At 37.7% G+C, this 17453-nt stretch overlaps 1 protein-coding gene across 2 annotated transcripts in view; it reads left to right on the forward strand.

Moving 5' to 3' along the window:
- Positions 1 to 48: 48 nt before the first annotated feature.
- ATM (ATM serine/threonine kinase) overlaps positions 49 to 17453 on the forward strand; it is a 62028-nt gene continuing 44623 nt past the window's right edge. For both annotated transcript variants that reach the window (XM_027900526.1, XM_027900536.1), the window contains exons 1-18: positions 49 to 115; positions 2024 to 2124; positions 2210 to 2322; positions 3583 to 3728; positions 4141 to 4305; positions 6300 to 6465; positions 6764 to 7002; positions 7775 to 7938; positions 8321 to 8490; positions 10001 to 10372; positions 10881 to 11075; positions 11416 to 11511; positions 12001 to 12226; positions 13426 to 13557; positions 14200 to 14325; positions 14449 to 14538; positions 15429 to 15597; positions 16760 to 16959. In XM_027900526.1, coding sequence (XP_027756327.1) covers positions 2053 to 2124; positions 2210 to 2322; positions 3583 to 3728; positions 4141 to 4305; positions 6300 to 6465; positions 6764 to 7002; positions 7775 to 7938; positions 8321 to 8490; positions 10001 to 10372; positions 10881 to 11075; positions 11416 to 11511; positions 12001 to 12226; positions 13426 to 13557; positions 14200 to 14325; positions 14449 to 14538; positions 15429 to 15597; positions 16760 to 16959 — 2841 coding nt within the window. In that variant the 5' untranslated portion in view covers positions 49 to 115; positions 2024 to 2052. The remainder of the gene's footprint in view (positions 116 to 2023; positions 2125 to 2209; positions 2323 to 3582; positions 3729 to 4140; positions 4306 to 6299; positions 6466 to 6763; positions 7003 to 7774; positions 7939 to 8320; positions 8491 to 10000; positions 10373 to 10880; positions 11076 to 11415; positions 11512 to 12000; positions 12227 to 13425; positions 13558 to 14199; positions 14326 to 14448; positions 14539 to 15428; positions 15598 to 16759; positions 16960 to 17453) is intronic.

A 17453-nucleotide genomic window follows, 5' to 3' on the forward strand; every position in this document is an offset into this window, starting at 1 on the left:
CCCGGCCCCTTCCGCCGGAACCCGCCGCTGCCGCCGCTCATCCGCTTCCAGGTCCGCCCGCAGCCGCCGCACGTGTGCCGTGCCCCGGGAGCGGCGGCTGCCAGACCCGGCCAAGGTGAGGGGCCCAGGGTCGGGCGGGGCGGCGGCGGCGGCGGCCCCGGCGGCGGGCGCTGAGGGGCGGCTCATGCGGCGGGGGCGGCCCCGCCAGTGTGGCGGAGCCGGAGCTGCCGGAGAGTGGTGGCAGTGTCCTGGCGCCCCTGTGCTCAGCCAGCACCTCTCTCCCTGCTTTGCTCTATTTGTTTTATGTGTGCCTTCCTTGCCCTGTGACATTTATATGGAGGGCAGACGTGGTCGTCACGCAGGGGTTGGAAAACCGTGCAAGTAGTAGGAGAAATAGGTGGAGTCAGTCTCGGGAATTTTCGACTGTTGTTGTTATTGGTGGCTATTGAAATACCGCGAAGCACGGAGGAGAGAACTTGGATGCCCAGGCATCCTACAGTTGACCCATGTTCCCACAATTGACCCATGTTCCGACAGTTCTCGTTCAGGCATTTTGCAGCTCGTCCACATTTCAGAAGCCATTAGTCTTTAAAAAGTCAATTTTTACTTTCTGTTTCGTTTCCAGCATAAGCCGGAAGTTTGCTGAGGTTTATTTTGCAGCTCATCCGCATTTCAGAAGCCATTAGTGTTTAAAAGTTAATTCTTCCTTTCATTTCCCACAAAAGCAGGAGGTTTGGTGGGGTTTATTTTGTTCCAGTACCGAACCACCGGAGGTACAGGGGATGGTTGGGCACTGGAACAGGCTCCCCAGGGTAGTGGTTACAGCACCAAGCCTGACAGAGCTCAAGAAGCACTTGGAACAACTCTCTCAGGCACATGGTGTGATTCTTGGGGCTGTCCTGTGCAGAGCCAGGAGCTGGACATGGTGATGGTCCTTGTGGGGCCCTTCCAACTCAGGACGTTCTGTGATTCTATGAAGTTAGTAAAGGAACACTTAATTTAAATTAGATTTCTTGTACAATACAGCCAGCCTTCACGCTTGAAATGTTTTCTTTCTCATACACATCTGTCAGTTGTCAAACCTCTGATCATACTTAGTCGCAGCCTGATCTTGTTTGAAGCTGAAAGAAATAAATACAGTCTAAGAGAGTAGATTTTTAAAGTTTTATTTGTCTAAATCTCTCTGAATTCTCACATAAGTGCTTGAGATGCTGTGCTGTGAGTCATGAATGCCCATTCTCAGTTGCATATTACAGCTTCAGCAGCGGCATATGCATAGAGTTACTTCAGCTTGTGTGATCCGTCTTGCAAGGGTTCCTCTTTCCCTTGCTCTAAAGGCATTAAAGAAGAAGCATGGAAGTCGTATACAATGTCATGGTTGTCATCTGCAGCAACATAGCTTTATGTAAATAAGAAATGCGAGGTCTAGCTGGTTCCAACCTCTGTTGAAGGAGAAGAGGCATAGTTTTAAGTGGTCACAAAAAGAAAAAGTTGTTTTCTCTTATGACTGGTATTTGGTCATCTTTTGATGTGTTTAGTCCAGAGGGATTTGCCAAATGGTACTGCACACCTATGAAAATGTAGGATGTGAAGAGAGGAAGAGCATTTTTCAAGTGCTACCTTCTCCAGACAGCATCATGTTAAGATGGCTACCAAAAGTTAGTGCTTCTTGCTGGAATGTATTCAGCTTTGTGTTATTTTAATCTTATTATAATGTCATTCCCTATCATCTGCCCAACTCTGTTAGCAGGCATAAAAAAGAAGGAAGTCAGAGTGATGTGAAGGGGGTCTTTGCAGTTGCTCTTTGACTGTTGTCTGTGGGAGTAGATTATATTCTTGATGTGAAACTGCTTCAGTCTTGTGACCAAGAGGACCACTAATCCAGACACAAATGAGCTTTTCAGTGAAATATATAACACCGTGATTGTGTGCCATACTGGAGTTTCAATATTTTGCATTCTCAATTTTTTTACTTGGTTGTATTTTAAATAATTACTGTTTTATATATTTCTTCTGTTTGCAGATACAAATGACTATTCTTTAAACTGAACTATGAGTCTTGCATTACATGATCTGCTTGTTTGTTGTCGTCGCCTTGAAAATGAGAAAGCTGTGGAGCGAAGGGTAACAAGTTTTCTTTTTGGAGTGTGTTCCCCAATTAGCAATGAAGGGAATCATTAAATTTCTTTTTCTCGAAATACGTTTTCAGAAGGAAGTTGAAAATTTCAAGAGACTTCTCTGTGACTCTGAAACAGTTCGCCAGCTGGACCGGAATTCTGATTTTAAGCAAGGAAAGCAACTCAACTGGGATGCTGTATTTAGGTAGTTCCTTTATTTTTTCTTTGTGAATGGTTGCAATTTTCTTAAATAGAACATCATTCTTTTGTTTGTCAGGCCTATTTTAATGCTTATGTTTCTGCATATTGATTTAAACTTCTTGACAGCTGGTAAACAAGAAATTCCTTATGTTAGTCCCTAAAGGAAGTAAATTTAAAGTAGCCAAAAATGCAACACTTAAAGAAGACTTCTAGGAAAGTAATCATTAATTGGTGGTTGCTTTTCCTTGCAAAAATAATAGTTACTTTCTTTTATTGAAAATTATCCTTTGCATCTCATTGTCAAGGTTTAGTTCCTATGCGGATTACAGATAGTTGTGTTGAAGATTTTTGTGTTGCTGAATTCTTCAAGACACAGTAAAAGGACTGTGGCTTGTGAAGGAAAAAATGATATGCTGAGGTCTGTAGAGGCCAATCTTTGATACGGTCCGCATCAGGTGTACTATAAGATGTGACTGAGCATGAGTGTGATAACTTCTTACAGCAGCTTCAACCACTGTTAAATTTCATGTTAAAAGTTGATCTGAAGTATTAGTCTTCATAAAATTAGTTTTCATAACATGAAAACTGGTCTGGTCAGCTTTCCGTTATGTTTTTTAATTGGACAGTATTGCAATAGTTCTTGTTTTATAGGTGTACCAAAAATATTGTAAGAAGTATTTGGCGAATTTTGTGTGTTGCTTTTGAGACAGTCAATAATACATTAGAAATACACAAGAGGAATGCAAAAATAGAAACTCTAAACTGAGTACCAAATGGTAGGCCAGAAAATATGTAGCAATTGCCAGTGACAAAGCCAGTGAAAAGTCTAATCTGTTCATAGATCTGAAATACAATCCATATATTAACTTTAAGTCATGGAGAAATAGGACTTGAAGGTTTTCCTGAATAAAAGCAGTGATAAGTATTTTTTATTATTTTGCTGTAGAGTGTTGCAGCCTAAATAAAAAGACAGCATCGCTTTTTTTTGCTAATTTTAAGTTGTGTGTTTATCATTGTGCAAAGTTTAAATGAAAGTTTGGTTCCTATTTCAGTTGCTTCTAGATTATCTTCAAAACTTACAGGTCCTTTTATAGACTGTTTCCATCATGCTTGGACTGTAATATATATCAGTTGGTTCTGGTCTTTGATAATTCGAGTTGTGAGAAGAACAGGAACTGGCATTTTAGGCTAAATCAGCATTCACCTATTTTACTTCAATCATAAATGAGCAGATCCTTGGTTAATATCTCTTTTATTTTTGAAGTGTCTTGCAGAAATATTTCCAGAAAGAAATTAGAAATCTGCAGCAGACAAAACCAAATGCATCTGCTTCAACCCAAACTACGAGACAGAAAAAGATACAAGAAGTTGGAAGCCTGGTCAAATACTTCATCAGATGTGCTAATAAAAGTCAGTTATTTGTATTATCATATAGAGTTACTGTTTTAATTTGGTACTTTGCTTTCAGGTTTGAATTTTTACCAGTTACTAGTGTAGGGTTCATCTTGCTCGCTTACAGATGTTTGCTATTTAAATATCTTAATGTGAATCAGTCCTTTGTGCTCCTTCTCTGTCCTTGTGGATGCTCACAGTGCCTTTTTCTAGTTATTCAAGTTGTCTATAACTGATATATCCTCTCATAAATAGTTTCTTTCTTAGAAACAATTAGTTTAAGAAGATATTTTCTGACAGAACTGTTTCAGAACTGTAGGTTTTGGGTTGGGTTTTTTCTTTTTTTATTAGATAACACTTACAAAGAATTACAGATTTCTTTGGGTTAATTTGGGTAAATTAAGCAGTCTCATGTTGTTTCTTCATGTAGGAGGACCGAGGCTGAAATGTCAGGAACTTCTGATTTACGTCATGGAAATTATGAGGGATCCAACAAGTTGTGCTGCATACGGTTCTGACTGTAGTAACATACTCCTAAAAGATATCCTCTCAGTAAGGAAATACTGGTGTGCGATATCCCAGCACCAGTGGTCAGGTAACGTTTTTAAACCTACTTAGAAATCTCTTTTCCTGCAACAGAAACGTGGTTAGATGCATTTTAATTCGTTTGAGGCCCTGTGGTATGAGATACTACTCAAAATATGGAGTGAAGCAGTGTCAGTCTTGAAGGCTTACAGTTGAAATAAACAAAGCAACAGAGATTTGGAATTGATTTTTTTTTTTCTTTCTGCACACTGTTTGTCTGTTGCTTGCTTAAACATGTGTGTTTATTTACAATCAGGCTACGTGTGCATGGTCTGCCCAGGGCTTAACACCTATAGCAAATCCATGGAATATGTGTGCTGGAGAAAACCTCAGTAAAGTTAATGTTGGTGTGCAGTTGTTTGCAAGTTATTAGAAACTGGCTGGTATAGGTTTGATACAGTCAATGTGTTACTTTTAAGTTTTATTATCTGAGTTTTGATGGCTTATGAAGGTCCTAAAGAAACAATGAGTGGCTGTTCTCCTATGCACATGTCGTATGTAAAGAAAAATTGTAAAGCTTAAGATGTAAATAGCAAAAAAGAGATGTAAAAGTTGAGTAATGATAGAGCATGCAACCTGAACTGAGTGGAAATGCACAGATAGTTTTTAACTTTTCAGAGGATTGGATCTGACTACAATTTGACAGTTCATTTCTTTAGCATGGAGAAGAATGTTTATGTATTCTGAATTATCTGACATCTACTAATCTCTCAACTCACCTTTTTACATTTGTTGATAGTATTTTGAAAAGAAAAAGGGGCATTAGAAGTTTTATAGTCTAGTTTGTTGGATGTTGCATGTGCAGTTGTGGAGAAAGTTTAGAAGTATTGTATGTAGAGGAGTGCTTTGAAGTCAGAGTTTGGATTTCTGAAGGCATTTTATGAGAAAATGCTCTGCTTTGCCACTTGAAGAGAGTGGCTTAACTACAGAATAGAAATAAGCCTGTAAAGAACTCAGAAGAGGGGTCTGGTGATACTGGGAGTGAAAAGGGAGGCAAGAAAACCCTGCTGAGGACTGGCAAAGCAGAGCAACTGAAATGGAATCATTCAGGGTGGGAGATTTCTAGAAGAGTTCAAGGCCAGGTTGGATGGAGCTGTGACCTACCTGGTCTAGTGAAAAGTGTCCCTGCCCATGGCAGGGGGGTTGGAACTAGATGATCTTTGTGGTCCCTTCTAACCTAAATCTTTCTGTGATTCTGTGTGGTTGGGTAATTAAAGAGCCTGAGGATGAGATCTCCAAAGTTAAAGAAGTTGGTACAATTTGGCTGTGGAGATAGAACTGGAAGTTGAAGATTGAAGGGGAAGCTGGAACCGTATGAGAGCACTGCCTGATACTAGGAATGCTGTCAGCCTCCATGGAATTGGAATAGAATTCGCTATTGGAATGGAAAGCGAAAACAAGGAGTGAGCAGATAGGGAGGCTGGAAGCTGGAGTTCAGAGCAATAAACAGGGAACAAGAACAGGGTACTTAGGTAGAATTGAGCCTAAGTGGGTAGGGAATGAGGCAAGAAGCCAGGAGCCTATAGGGATTTCTGTGTGGTGGTTAGTTTGTTTAGGAACATGGAAGTTAGCTGAGTCTGTGTATGGACAAAAGCTGGAAGGGTTACAGAAGAAATTTTGACATTAGATCATAAGGGGTGCAGTGTAATTTAGTTACAGGAGTGAGGCAGCACTGAAGACCATGAATCTAAAGGAAGACAGACTTTAATCCATTAAAGGAAACAAGTTGCTTTTATTGACTGAGAGATATATGAGCTTTGTAAATGTTACCATAACCTTTTTTAGTGATTTTTTTTAATGCTTGCTTGTAACTCTTGGGGTACAATGAGGAAGTCAGATTTCTCTTTATAAAATCAGGGTTCTGGTGCAGTTGAAAGTAAAAGCATAAATTCCAGCTGTTAACCACACAGTGGTGGTTGCTGTATCTTTATTGTATTATTTTTCATCAAACTTCTTTTAATGTAATTCTCTATTATATTTGTGTTTTTTTTAATACATTTGCAGAGTTGCTGATCCTGTATGGCCAGTTATACCTCAAGCCTTCTGGAAATATTAGTAGAGTCTTGGTGGCTAGGGTAATTCACACACTTATGAGGGGGTACTGCTTCCAAACTGACGGGTTGAGTTCTGATATGCTTATCTTCTTTTCAAAAGCAATGCAATCTGCAAGGTATGTTGCAAGTGCTCCTTTTGTATGCTAGTACCTACTTTTAGAAAATAAATAATTTTAAGTATTTAAGTAATGAGATTGGTATTGAGTAATAACAGGTACTACTTCTTTAGATATATTTTGTTCTGTCTTTGAATGCCAATGTAATAACTTGTTTAAAAAACTAATAACTTCTGCATTTGTTAGGCAAATAATATTCTGAATGTAGTTACTTGCTAGTATTTACATTTGAACAGTTCTTATGAAAAGAAATCAGACTCTTTCTTTTGGAAGTGTACATGTTTGATTTATGTTACAGACAGGAGAAGAATAGTGCAGGCCTGGATCATATTGTTGGAGCAATGAATATCTTCTGCAATAAGTTTGCTGACAACTGTCGCATACAGATTTGTAAAGTAGGGGAAGAAATTTTGCCAACGTTGCTTTATATATGGACTCACTATAGACCAAAGGATTCCCTGAAGGAATCAATAATTGAGTTATTTCGTCTCCAAGTTCATATTCATCATCCAAAGGGTGCAAAAACTCAGGGAAGAGGTACAATAAAAAACTCCATTTTTTTTCTTACTGCTGTATGTGATTGTTGAATTTAGTGTACCTACTCTGAATTTTGATACCGAGTCTTGGAACCATTGATGGAAGTGATGATTATCTGACAGTAGTTTTTTGCTTTAGGTTAATGCTGAGTGAAAGTGAAAAAGGGTTTCCAAATTTTATGCATCAAGAGAATATTAGTTTTGTGAAGTCCTTTAAAACTCGGGGGGGGGGGGATTTTTTTTTAGTCAAAAGGCGATTTGATTTACTAAATCAAAACACTGAGTCTCTGTAGAAGGGAAATAATTCTTTAGATTGCCACATATTTTGGTATCGTACCCGATCTATTAAAGACCAGAGATTACTACTCTCAATTAAGTGTGCCTTATACTATAAAACTGCTCAGACAATATCACTCAGTAATTGTGTTTGCCATGGCCTATTTTAGTTCTAGCATAATTTTTAAGGGTTTTTTTTTTTACTTTGTACAAATATATCCATTGCATTTTACTGTATTTTTTCCAATTAGATGAAGAATTGTTCACTAGAAACATAATTCCTACCTTAATTACTTGTGTGTGCTGATTAAGTTCTCTCTTAACTTTTTCACTTTTTAACTTTATCCATTCTCCATTATAGAACTTGGTTTGCAGGCCTATAAGTGTTGAAGTTTGTATGCTTTTTCCTGATTTTGGCTGAATTTTGCACTGCCTGGTTAAGTTTACATAGTGAGTGGGTGATACACGTTATGTTTTCATTGTTTTTGCGTGTACAGGTGCATATGACTTAACAAAATGGCAAAGTATCTTGCATAACCTGTATGATCTTCTCGTGAATGAAATAAATCTCATCAGTAGTAGAGGAAAGTATTCTTCAGGCTCTCGTAATATTGCTGTAAAGGAAAATTTAATTGAGTTAATGGCTGATATTTGTCATCAGGTAACTTTTTTTTTAATATAAACTTGACTATGTAATTACTGAGTTGTATGTTTTGCCTTTTAAAGTAGTATGACTCAATTATTCCTCAGAAGAATTTACTGAGATATTCATACTTTTTATCTGTGTTTTGTTGTGTTTAGTTGTTAATTTTGTACAGCTTAGAAGTGTAGTATACTGGATTTCACTGCAGTTTCTTGTTAGGCTATAAGCAGAGGTCTTGTTACAGTAAAGAATAATAAATAATAATTCTGATTCCCTCTTAAGAGGCTTTATATACAGTAAAAAAATGGACTAGTTTAGGTTGGCATTTCAGTTTTCTTGTAAATGCTGACTTTTTTTTTTTTTTTTCATTTGTGTACTTCTAAATTTCTCTTAATAAAAGGTTTTTACAGAGGATACCAAAGTCCTTGAAATTACCCAGTCATTTGCTGTTACCCAAAGAGAGCCCAGTGAGGACACAGTACCAAACAAGCGCAGGAGGATTGAACTAGGCTGGGGGGTCATTCGAGACAACGTGCAAATGTCCCAGAAGGATTTTGATGTCATACCTTGGTAATAACATCTTTACGTGAAAAAAGTATCACTCCAGACATCTTTTTACATTTAACACTCTCCTGAATATGTTGTGCGTTCAAGTTGGGTGTCTGCACATGCTATAATTATATATCTAATAACTGAACTTAGATTCTCACAGTATTTGGAAAGCAGTGAGTACTGCTCTTGGTACTTTTGCCTTAAAAACTTTTCATCTTTAATTTCCTAGCAAATAACAAATGAGGCCTGGTAAACTGTTGTAGTGTATAAGATATTACTGTCTTTGATTTTTTACCTGTCTTTTGTGCTAGATATTACCATTCTTTATGTAAGCATTGTCTGTGATCCATTTTATGAGTATTAGGGAATTACATGGTATTTACTGCTGTCTTACTCTGGCTGTGTCATAGCATAGCAACCATTGACAGTTTGGCCATTTTGGACTAGTTCATGCAGTTTTCTGTAATACCTGGCCTGAAAACTGTTGCAAGGCCTGGCTTTTTACCTTGGACTTCGATTGAGGAGTATTATGCTTGCCATGAACTGGAGGTATAGCCTTATGTCCTTCTGACTGTTGCAGGAGGACTCTCTAGCAATGAGTGTAGCAAGGAGTCATTACTTTTAAAAGACCACAGATGGACTTTTCCAGAACCTACCAGTTGTAGCCCTGAGCCCAGGCATGTTCATTGTTTAACTAAAATGGATCACGCTGGATGTTTTTTGCTGTTACTGTGCCTCTCTGTCTTTCTGACTTTTCCTGGAAACTGCTGTACAAGATACCACAGCAGCGTAGCTGCTTATGAATTGGTTCCTGAGCTGGGGTGACAGGTTTTTGTGTGTGTGTGTGTTTACTGCTTGTGGTATGGGGGCAAAATGGCTGTTTAGGATCCAGGTGAGAAGTTAACATGCTGTTCTGTGTGGAGGTGCCAATGGTCAAAAAATACTGCAAGTACTGTAATTTCATATCCTGAGTTTGTAAGGGGCCAAGAAGGACCCAACTCCTGGCCCTGCACAGGACAGCCCCAAGAATCCCACCGTGTTTTTGACTCCAGCTGCAACCATTGCTATAAACAAAATTCTTCCAACATACCATTCCCAGCTAAACATCTTTTCATTTTCCTGTCTGCAGAGATGTTGCTGTAATGTTTTCCTCTTCGTGTAATTTCACCTTTGAGGTCCTTCTCTGTGTCAGAGTTTATAACAGGCTAGTCCAGAAGGAGAAAAATATATTTTTTGGCCTGAAAATTTGTTTGCTTGAGGTCAGAAATGTGTGAACTTGGCTTGTAAGAAATCAAAATCAGTGAAGTCAGTTGTAAGAAATTATTAGTGATAGTGAGGCTAGATGTGCAGACTTTACAAGTGAAAATGGTAGAAATACTGAATCTGTATATTTTGATAGTAAACAAATCAGCTCAATACTGGAAAGTATAAACATGAAGTGGCAATCGGAGAAGGCTTTGTTAATTTACTCCTGAAAATGGAAATTTCTGTATGTTTGCTGTTAATTACTTCACTTTCTATTTTCAAGGTTACAGATTACAACTCAATTAATATCAAAGTATCCCATGAGTCTTCCTAGCAATGAGCTACCTCCCTTGCTCAATGTACTTCACCAGTTACTGCCTCAGCAGCGCCGAGGAGAGAGGACCCGATACGTGCTGAAGTGTCTCACAGAGGTAGCTTTGTGCCAAACCCAGAAAACTGATTTGAAAAGCACCCACAAGTTGGAGCTCCAGAGAACCTGGGCAAAGATTTGGACTCTTACCATTCGCAGTGTAAGCTTCCAGCAAATTGAAGTGGAGAGCTTTGGGCTACTTGGAGCTATGATTCAAGGAAACATTGTCGTGACAGATAAAGAACTGTGGAAGATCTTTTCAGGACCTGCATGCAAGCCTTCAAGGTAAAATGGAAGCAAGGATAGTGTTTTGGGTCTGATTCACATTCCTCTTTAATGTGAAACCAAAACCACTCAATATTATTGTTGTTGTGGCTCTATTTCTATTTAAGAACTGCACACTTTTGTCTTTTAAGCATTTAAAGTGACCATAAGTATGTAAGTCTGAAAGCAAGAGGCAGAAGAGGAAAGGCAAGCATCTTCACATTTAAAATGGACTAAAAATTTAAAATCTGACTGGCAGATCTGTTGATTTTTTGAAATAAAAAGGTGTATTTTCTTTTAAATTTTTATTCTGAAATAAATGTTCTGAAACAGTCTTTAAAATAGATCAGAAATGTCTGTAATAGCCAAGAAAAACTAAAATGCAAAGATTTTAATGAAAGTGTTAACCAGCATGCGTGCTTATGTACTTGATGATTCTTGTGCATGGAGAAATACTGACTTTGCTTTAGAGTGCTGGTCAACAAATACCATGTTGTTTCTCACAAATCCCGTTCCATTTTTGTTACAGCTCTTCTGTATGTTGTTTATCATTAGTGATGTCTGCCTACTCCATGCCAGAAAATTTGGACACAGGAATGGAACATAATATTTCTGAAAGAAATCTTGATTCTGCATTAAGGGAGGCAATAATGAAATGGCTCCTGTCCTGCAATTTGGAGGAAGAGATAGAAGAATGTGCAGAATTGCCTCCTGTGCTCTGCAGGTAAAATCTTCGGGGCATAATTTTACATGTAGGCTCACCCTATAACACAGAAAACTGCGCAGGGAAAAGTGTATTATGTTAATGCAGAATTTTCTTATGTTAATGCTTCCATAGAGTTTATGGGGTTTTTAAGCTTACTGTAGAATGTGATTCTGGGGACCTAATTTAGTTATCTGTCTATATCATTCAAGATACATGATCTATGTGTTAGAAATATTCGGTGTAAACTTAGGGTTTTCTTCTGGAAAACGGTTAATCTGCCTAACGTTTGATGCACTTCAGGAATCATAAGAGCTTGTCTGATTGCAAGACAATACAAAAACATTTTCTTTCTTCACAGTGATTTTCCTCATCTCGTATTACAAAAAATTCTTGTGAGTCTTACAATGAAGAACTGTAGAGCTGCTATGAACTTCTTCCAAAATGATGCTAAATGGTATGTTTTTAAATTAATAATTATAGATACTTAAGCTAGGAGTGCTGCTGCGTGTTTCGCCAATGTGTATGTTCAAGCTTTTGGACTATATCTAGTTCCCTCTTAATGAAACTAAAATGTGTATCAATGTTTCTAATGCAAGATAAGACTTTCCTACTAAAAGTTAAAAATTCTAGTTTTAGGGGTTTTATGAATTCCTCCTCCAGTTATGTAAACTAGGCTGAGGTCAGAGATCTTGACACAAAAAAGATGCTTCCATATGAACTGCAGTAGGAGGTGTGATCTGTTTGCAGGCTTCATGTTTCCTTGCAGTTGAGTTAGAGCTGGTGAAAGTCACGTCAAAAATTAAAGGTCAACCAGAGTTTGGAAGCACAAAAAGATAAAATATTTTACTTTACTTTTGTTTATTTCTTATATTTAAATAATTCTTTTAAAAACTTGTAAGTTGTATACCGGCTGCTAAAGTAAAAACTATCTCTCTTCTTCAAGTGAGCAACATGTGCAGAGTAAAGAAGAAAACGGTTTTTCTGATGTCGAAGAGCTGTACCTGCAGACAACATTTGATGAAATGGATATTTTCACTAACTTTGCAGTAAATGTTGCAGATAAAAACGTGACTGGTTCAAGACTTGCCATCAACCAAAATCTTAGGGAAACACTGGAGAATTGCCTTTTAGCAATGTCAGAAAAGCTTTTAAGCAATTGTGCTCCTAAGGTAAGTTAGAAATTACTGTTACATCATTATATTTGTGCTCCCAAACAATATATTTTCAAGGCAAATTATTTACATAATTCACAAAATATCCATAGTTTTCATAAGTATGTGTAAGTATGTAGTAGCTGTATCGAAGTGTAAGCATGTACCAAGTTGCCACATGAACCAGTTACCCTGCTTTTGTGATGTTGGTTTCAACTTCTGTGCCCCTGTAATGCTGCGAGTTCTTTCCAGTTTTCAGCCAAATTAGCCTGAGACATAGAGGTCTTAACTAGGTTTTGTAAAAGGAAGCAACTCTATAAAGGTATAATTGTAAAGAAAGCTGCAAATACAGGCTACATGAAAAAGAGTAGAGCCAGTGCTCAAGGGACCTGGTTATCCCCCTTCACTCTTTGCCTTTAGATGGCACGCAGTTTGGGGCCTTTCAGTGCAAAACAGACATGTGATGCCTTCAGTGGAGGCCTCTGAGATGGTGGGAGCTCCAGCACTTGGCCCTATGGAGGGAAGACAGAAGAAACTGGGCTTGTTCAGCCTGGAGCAGAACTGGCTTTGGGGGACCCTACCAGTTCCTATAAGATTATCTGAAAGAGAGAGCCATGCTCTTCATTCACAGTGATTTATTACAGGAATGTGAGACAGCAGGCAGAGTCAAGAGAAGTTCATGCTTGTACAAGAAGAATTTTATCTATGTGAGGACAGTCAGTCTGTGGCACAGGTTACCTCGCCTGAGAGGTTGTACAGTCTGCCTCCTCTGAGGTTTTCAAGTCCTGACTGGATCAAGCGTTGAGTAACCTATTTTGACCTTAAATTGACCCCGCTGTATGCAGGAGGTTGGACCAGAGACCTGCTGAGTCTGAACTATCCTGTGATCCAGTTCCTGACTTGCTAGTACTGTCTTGTGTCCTTGCAGAAGGTGAGATAAACAGAGTACATGCCAAGAGCTTGGAAGTATTGCCGTGATGGAATCTAAAGGAGAGAGGGAATTAAAAGTGGTTTGAAGGATGGAAGCCTAAGGACCAGGGGACATACAGCTAGTATTATAACATGGAGAGCTGAAAGAACTTGTTCAGGAGCTGAGGCAGCTGCGATGCCAAACACTAGGATGCAAATCTTCGCATATAAATTGTTTAAAAATGACTAAATAATTCTGTATTTTGTGGTGATAAACTAATGGTATTTATACCGTGTATTTGATTTAGTCTAAGGTTCTTGCTGCTGAACACCTTGTCCGATGTGTCAGTCTCTTGGTTGGTGTTCTTGGTTGCTATTGCTACACTGGTATATTTAAAGAAGAGGATGCCTGTAAATCAGAGTTGTTCCAGAATGCTAAGGTAAGCAGTAATGCATTTGGGAGCTATTAAAAATAAGATAAAGAATTAAATTAAATCTTAAAATTCTGCTCACATTGACACATTTTCAGAGCACTGATTTCTGCTTAGAAAAGGCAGTTTAGAGAGGTTTAAATGTGTTTCTCTGTGAAAGAGTCACTGAAATTGTCAGTATACCAGGAGGCCAGTTTTACAGTACAGATTATTCTAAGTATTGTTACATTTCTGAGTTACACCTTTTAAAAAAATGGAATTGTCCTGGACGTGTAGACCAAGGCCTACTTATAGGATAACAAGTCCTTTCATTTTTAGGTCTTTTATGCAGGAATTTAAGATAATTTGATGTTTCAAGCCACTATGAAGACAGCTACTGCTGCTATTATTGTTGTTACTACTATCTGAGGTAGTTTCTTGCTTACAGGAACCCCTCAAACTTACACATTATGGGCATATGCTGTATTTTTCTTTTGCGATGAAAATATTAGTGTTTCAAGCACACCTAGGCCAGGTTTTTGTTGCACACTATGAATATCAAAGCTGTATGAATGAGAATCGTATCCTTTTTTCTTTTTGTGTGTGATGTGTATGTGCGAATGTACAAAGGCATTTAACTGAGGTTTTTCAACCATGTTGTGTTTTTACTAGTCTCTCATTCACTATGCTGGAGAAAGCATTTCTCAGTCAAAAAACAAACTAAATGAAGATACCCATGTCAACTCTCTGAGGACTTTGATAATGCAGTATACAAAATGTTTGTGCAATTGCACCAAGGTAAAAGTTTATGAAGGAGTTTTTATTTCTTTGTTCATTAATGAGATCACAAAGTTAAATATCATACATATGGCTCCTGGAAAAAAATTAATTAGCCTATCCGTATATCTTGCTTTCTTACAGAACAGTGCTAATAAGATATTGTCTACTATATTCCTGCGTTTGTTAACATCAAAATTTATGAACGATCTCATAGATATTTGCAAAAATCTCGTAAGTACATTCTGTCTGTTTCAAAATGCAGTGTTCTTCTGTGAGAGGATTGTTTTTACAGCACAATAATTTGGAGGCAAACCAAGCAAGATACGTATTATTGAAAAAAAATAAAAATTCATTGAGTTTTATAGAGAATTCCTAACTGGAAGCATTTTTCTTTAGCATTTGAACACAGGCTTAGGGAGAGCAGATGGATAACGTGTGATCAAGGTTAGCATTCCAGTTCACATTAAAAACCAAAATTATTCTATTTTTCATTTTTTTAATACTTTGTTATAGTATAAGTATATACAAAAAAAGCTATAACACACGGCGTTTAATGCATTTTTAAAGGGTTTTTTTGGTGTTTATTATGTGACTATTTAACTGTAAATAGCTCACCGGGAAAAGTAGTAGTGTGGCACTTCACTGTGTTTAGCAAAATTCTTAAAACTTCTCTTTTTGACACATTGCAGTCAGGTCTAGGTGGGCAAATTCCTTTATTTTTAAAGATGAGGAAGAGCAGAGAGTTTTACCTTCTTGTCATTCTGTAGGGAGAGTAGTAATTAAATGTGTCCCCAAAAAAGTCACATGCCTTTTCATTTCTCTGGAATTATGAAGTATAATGAGAAGTTTTTGGGTCTTGTAGGGAGAGCTGTTTTAAAAAAACTGACACAGAGATGAGTATCTCTCTGAGAAAGCTTATGTCCTAAAGAGAATAGTTGAGATGGTTCATATGTGTAGATGACAGGTTTACCCCAAAGGATGGAATTCATCAATTTCATGTAACTCTTACTGTCATTACCTACTCCAGTTCACTGAGAAACTGTAGTGTCTCTTGTGCTGTGCCTGCACTGTTTCTTCTGTCTTTAAAAGCCAGCTTTAAAAGGGTGTGGCGTTTTTGCCAGATGACAGCTACTGGAAAACCAAGCGTACTGGGAGAAGTGGATCTCAGGAATGATCCTGAGGAGAGTATAATGGAAGTAGATAACCAGGTATCTGATGATCTGTTTGATAATCGTTCAGTGACTGACATCAGTGATACACATGAATCTGGTGATATGCAAACTGCAACAGGTGAGTCTTCTCTATGTCCAAAATTACTTGCAAAAGCTTGATTTTACAAATTGGTCTTTGCTTGAAAGATAGCAAGATACAAAGTTGTGCTGTATTAGTAGTTGAAACAGATAGTGGTTGAACCAGGTATTTCCTAAGCAGTTAATTCTCATCAGTGTTTTAAAGGTGTTAATGAAATGTTCTAGCTCATTTAGAAAGGAGAAGTTTATTTTTTATAAGTAATAAAATGCAAGAAGAGAAGCTAGCTAACTTTTTCAAAGCCAGGCAGAAGTTTTGGCAAAGAAGAGACTAAAAGAAGTGTCTGTAGAACACCTGTCTCTCATTAGACTGTGCTGCATTTTCTTAAAAGTAGTGCTGTTTAATTTTTCTCCTTTTCCTGATGAGCCTTCTAAAGCCTTGTCTTCCTTCAACATGATCAGTTTTTTTGTATCTCTGGAGCTTCAGAGAGGCAGGAGCATGAATCTGTCTGTTTATTTCTGTTAGGAGCCACAAGTACTGATGCTCTCTTTTGTTTTAAATTCTTGCATAAAATGATGTGTATCTTAGTGTTTAACCAGCACTATGTCTTTTTATTGTTGACTGAGAAGGAAATCTGGGTGTTATATTACTGTCACAAACAGCAGCTGGTCTATTTTCTTGTCACGTTGAATAAGTATCTTTATAAGTATCTTCTCCGGACATCTTATAAATAATGTGAATAAATAAAGCTAGCAATTGCAGGAACTTACAGGAGTCCAAAATGTGACAGGAAAATTACATCTGTACCTATCTCATTTAGGTTATTATCATAGGATATTAGGATATTAACATAGTAATTGTCATAATTTCAAGTTTGGGGAAGCTTAGAATCTGTACTTTAAAATATATCCTAAGAAACGGTTAACAGAAGAACACAGTTGTGGATGGTTCTACAGAGTTCATTTTAACCTTGATGGAGAAATCAGCTGTGTGTATGGGCACAGAAATTTAAAACCTGTGTTAAAATCTTTGTAGGCGTGGGAAGCACACTTAAGCTGTTACTGATGCACTAACTGCTCGATAACAAGGAGGACGAGCAACTTGTCTGTTTTGAGAACCTAGTAGTTTTGTAAAGACGTAAAATGTTACCGCCTTTTCTGTTGTCCTCGGAGAAACATTTCTTACACGAAAATCTTATTTTCAGGTGCTGTGAGCCCATTAGCTGAGGAACAGTTGACAAAGCAGGATTTACTTCTCCTTGAAATTGTGAGGTTCTTATGTATTTGTGTAACTACAGTCCAAACTCAGACAGTGAGCTTCCGAGCCTCTGACATCCGGCGGAGGCTGTTAATGCTTACTGATGTCAGTGTCTTTGATGGCACTAAACCATTACATCTGCACATGGTGAGTGTGAGCTTTTCTCACAGCAGACCGACCTCTGTAATTGTACTGTTATTACATTTGTAAACTCTTGTCAGTTACGTATTGTTTCTCTCCTGTTGTCAGTCCCTTGAAGAGACTTAAAATGGCTACGTCTAGTGGTTTTGATGTGTGCTGTGGTCAGGGAAAGAGCAGTTAGAATTTGTAAGCAGCCAGAAAATAAAAGAGTTGAGAAGTATAACATTTTGCCTTTATCATTAATTATTTGGTAAACAACTAGAAACAGTCTCTGTACTATAATAGGATCTGTGTTTTAGTTTACAAAGGAAATATTTTTACTGCCAGAACTAAATATTTCATGATCTGTATTACTGTGTGACAGCCTTTGCATGAAAACATGACCAGTGTAACACACAATAGCTGACAATAGGTATCTTTGCTGCATGATTTTGTGTAAGAGTTACTGAAAAAGTTTCCTGATTTTTCTTTTTGTTTACTCATTTTCTTAAGTAGTATTT

Source organism: Empidonax traillii, unplaced genomic scaffold, assembly GCF_003031625.1.
Source record: "Empidonax traillii isolate 1590-97213 ecotype Southwest subspecies unplaced genomic scaffold, ASM303162v1 scaffold21:size2437335, whole genome shotgun sequence".
Classification (NCBI taxonomy): Eukaryota; Metazoa; Chordata; class Aves; order Passeriformes; family Tyrannidae; genus Empidonax; species Empidonax traillii.